The sequence below is a fragment of the Lynx rufus genome, unplaced genomic scaffold (genome assembly GCF_022079265.1).
Source record: "Lynx rufus isolate CCGP_SWC_20201006 ecotype Redwood Valley unplaced genomic scaffold, mLynRuf1.p SCAF_13, whole genome shotgun sequence".
In the NCBI taxonomy this organism is placed as follows: domain Eukaryota; kingdom Metazoa; phylum Chordata; class Mammalia; order Carnivora; family Felidae; genus Lynx; species Lynx rufus.
The window spans coordinates 41,279,505-41,282,728 of record NW_025814827.1 but is presented as its reverse complement, the minus strand read 5'-3'; the positions used below and the strand labels follow the sequence as shown (position 1 = coordinate 41,282,728).

At 37.2% G+C, this 3,224-nt stretch overlaps 1 protein-coding gene across 1 annotated transcript; it reads right to left on the bottom strand.

The window, feature by feature from the left end:
• Nucleotides 1-1,271: 1,271 nt before the first annotated feature.
• Nucleotides 1,272-2,228, bottom strand: LOC124508114 (olfactory receptor 4F3/4F16/4F29-like). The gene has a single exon (XM_047074529.1). The coding sequence runs from the start codon at nucleotides 2,208-2,210 to the stop codon at nucleotides 1,272-1,274; it is 939 nt and encodes a 312-aa protein (XP_046930485.1). The 5' UTR covers nucleotides 2,211-2,228.
• Between the last annotated feature and the right edge of the window lie 996 nt (nucleotides 2,229-3,224).

Sequence of the window (3,224 nt, the reverse complement as noted above, 5' to 3'; positions counted from 1 at the left end):
GCACAGTTATACACAAACAACAATCATCACCCAAAGGCTAATTTTGCTAAAAAGAAATATCTCTCACTTGCTTAAGCTAATGTCTTAGCCTGTAATTGTCCTGGTAAATATATATTTTACAAACGAATGAACAATTTTAAATCAGTCCAAAATAACATCAGAAGAAAAGTGAATATAGAAGAATGAAATAACTTCCTAAATGAAGTCTGAAACCTGAATACAATACTGTATGTTAAGTAACTGGAATTAAAATAACTTTTTTAAAAATAGGTAAACTGAGAAAAAAAGAAATCTGAAATCTGTTAGTGGCTTAAGAAGATAGATTCATCATGAAGATCTACCAAAAATTGCTAAATAACTGGGATATGAGTACACACGTGGCATTTTTAAAGAATCTTTAAAATAAGTAGGCATTAATACAACTTTATCATAGTTTGTGTTAATTATCTTGATCTTGGTAATAACTTCACAGTATATATGTATATCAAATTACCATATTGTATACTTTAAATATATACAATTCTATTTGAAGATTTCAGTTATTCTTCAATAAAGTTAGGAAGGGAACTGTGGAGATCTGATTCTCACCTTAGATTTATCACTTAACAAAAGTTGGAACAAATTATCTCAAATTCCAGTTCCAAAATTTCATAATTCCATATATAATCAACAGCTCTAGGTAACCAAAGGAATGGGGTAATAGGAAGCAGATACCTTAGAGGAAAAAAATCAAACCAATTGGTATTATGGCAGTTTGGTAGATAGTTTGAGGAAAGGACATTAACCAGTTCAAAGCAAGGAAAGTATCACAGTGAAAAGGAATAACATGTTAATTTCCAACACTAAATCATTGAACACATTCTCTCTTTGGCACCTTTTGAGGGATAAAACTGTTGGAAGTGGTGGATTAAGGTGATAGCTTTGGTTTGAGACATTTTCCACAGTAATTAAAGAATGAATAGGAAGAATTTCTTACTTTATCCCCTCCCCCCCCACAATATAAATCAAGATAAAAATGCTTACTACACAGTTTTCATAAATATTAAATAATTACTATAAAGCATCCAGCACAGGAGGGCCTGAAACACAGAAGTGCCAATGTTAGCTCCCTTTATCATAATTAATTCAGGTGCTGGTGATACACAGAGACATGGTAAATGCTTAAACGTAACCTAGTACATAAAGTTAATAGAGATCTAAAACTTCAGTTACTCTATTTTTTTCTGTTGTCATTGAGTGTGTAGGTAAAATTTTTTTAACCTTTAGAGTACTTAGGACATCCTCCTGTAACTCACAAGCTGATGACAGAGTTTCTTCATTGCTGCCTTCATCTCCTTGTTCCTGAATGTGTAGATGACTGGATTCAGAAAAGGTGTGAGAACTGCATCAAAGATGGCAAGAAATTTGTCCAAGTGTGATGAGGGGAAGGGCCAGGTGTAGAAGAAGATTAATGGCCCAAAGAATAAAACCACCACAGTGACATGAGCTGACAAAGTAGAGAGGGCCTTGGATAACCCACCTGAAGAGTGTTTCCAAACTGTGACCAGAATGATGATGTAAGAAATAATCAGTATAAAGAAAGAACCCACAGAGATGAGTCCACTATTGGCTGTGACCATGAACTCCAGCCTATTGGTCTCTGTGCAGGCAAGTTTAATGAGTTGAGGAAGGTCACAATAAAAGCTGTCCAATACATTAGGACCACAGAAAGGCAAGTCTACAACAAAAGCCAATTGGGCCACTGAGTGGATAAAGCCAAGGACCCAGGCTGCAGCCAAAATCAAAATGCACATTCGTGGGCTCATAATGGTCAGGTAGTGGAGAGGCTTACATATAGCAACATATCTGTCAAAGGCCATGGCAAGGAGCAGCACCATTTCTGTTCCCCCAATAGCATGAATAAAGAAGATCTGTGATATACAACCCCCAAAAGAGATGGCTTTGCGTTTTCTGAAGAGGTCATAAATCATTTTGGGGGCTGCAATAGAGCAAAACCCCACATCGAGAAAGGAGAGATTGGCCAGCAGGAAGTACATGGGAGAGTGCAAGTTAGGGTCAGTACTCACAGAGAACACAATGAGGAGATTTCCCATTAGGCTTGCCATGTAGAACACAGAGGAAAAGAAGAAAAGAAGAAGCTGGATCTCCCATGAATTAGAGAGTCCCAGGAACACAAACTCATATACCACAGATTGGTTGGCTCCATCCATTGCCTCTGCAGAGGTGACACTAATTTTACCTGAAAAAAAAAGTAAAGAGAAAATAAACTTTGTGGGGAGTCACTGACTGCATGAATTTCATATCGTAAAGAAAAAACATTGCCTTATTTTACACAGCCAAAACACGTCTAATGTAACCCCTTAAACTATAGTTGCATAAAATAGGTAGTAACTCATTGCTACAAAGCACGGCTTCTAACTCCCTAGTCTCCTTAACTTCCCTAGGTTTTGGTAAGAGAACATTAAGCAAAATCTTCTGCTAAATCCTAAGGGCCATGAGTGGCAGGCCAGGAATGCCTAGAATAACATGAAAGAAGAAGGAAGAAATGGAAGCTAACTCATTGATTTCTCATTGTTACTCCTGCCCATGGAGTCCCCCAAAATTCAGGCAACTTCTGATGATCTTCATGTTCCTCACCCCTTTGATTACCTTCCATATGCAATGCTATCAGTCTCATTACTACTCTCTTATGTTTGGCCTCATGCTATTGCATTTTACCAAATCATGTTCACCTTTTCCTCTCCAAGAGAAAAGATCATGTAGAAACCCTAAAGGTATCCAGCTGTTGTTGCACAATTCATAGAGTGAAAGTGATCACAGGGTTTGAGCTATAAGACCATATGATAAAGTAAGGACAAGCCAAGAGATGTCTTTCCCGCAGAATCTAAACATGGTTGAAGTAATACAATGTAGCAAAAAAAATGCTATGTGATTGGTATTTGTAGATCATTGTCCATTCCATATTCACTTTTCATGGTTCATGGAAGGGCAAAAAGAACACAGCGCTTGGAATCAGAACTGTGATTAGATCCTAGCCCTAAACGACAGGAACTTAAATTTTTTCTCCCATCCCTTCTACAACTTGACTCACTTCTTGAACTCAGTTTCACCATCTGTAAAATAAAGGGGCTGAGGTGAGTGATAGTAAGTAATTTTTTCAAGTCTAACATTTCTATGAGTTTATAATACAGTGCCTCCTCAGTACGTAATGAAGCTCACCATAA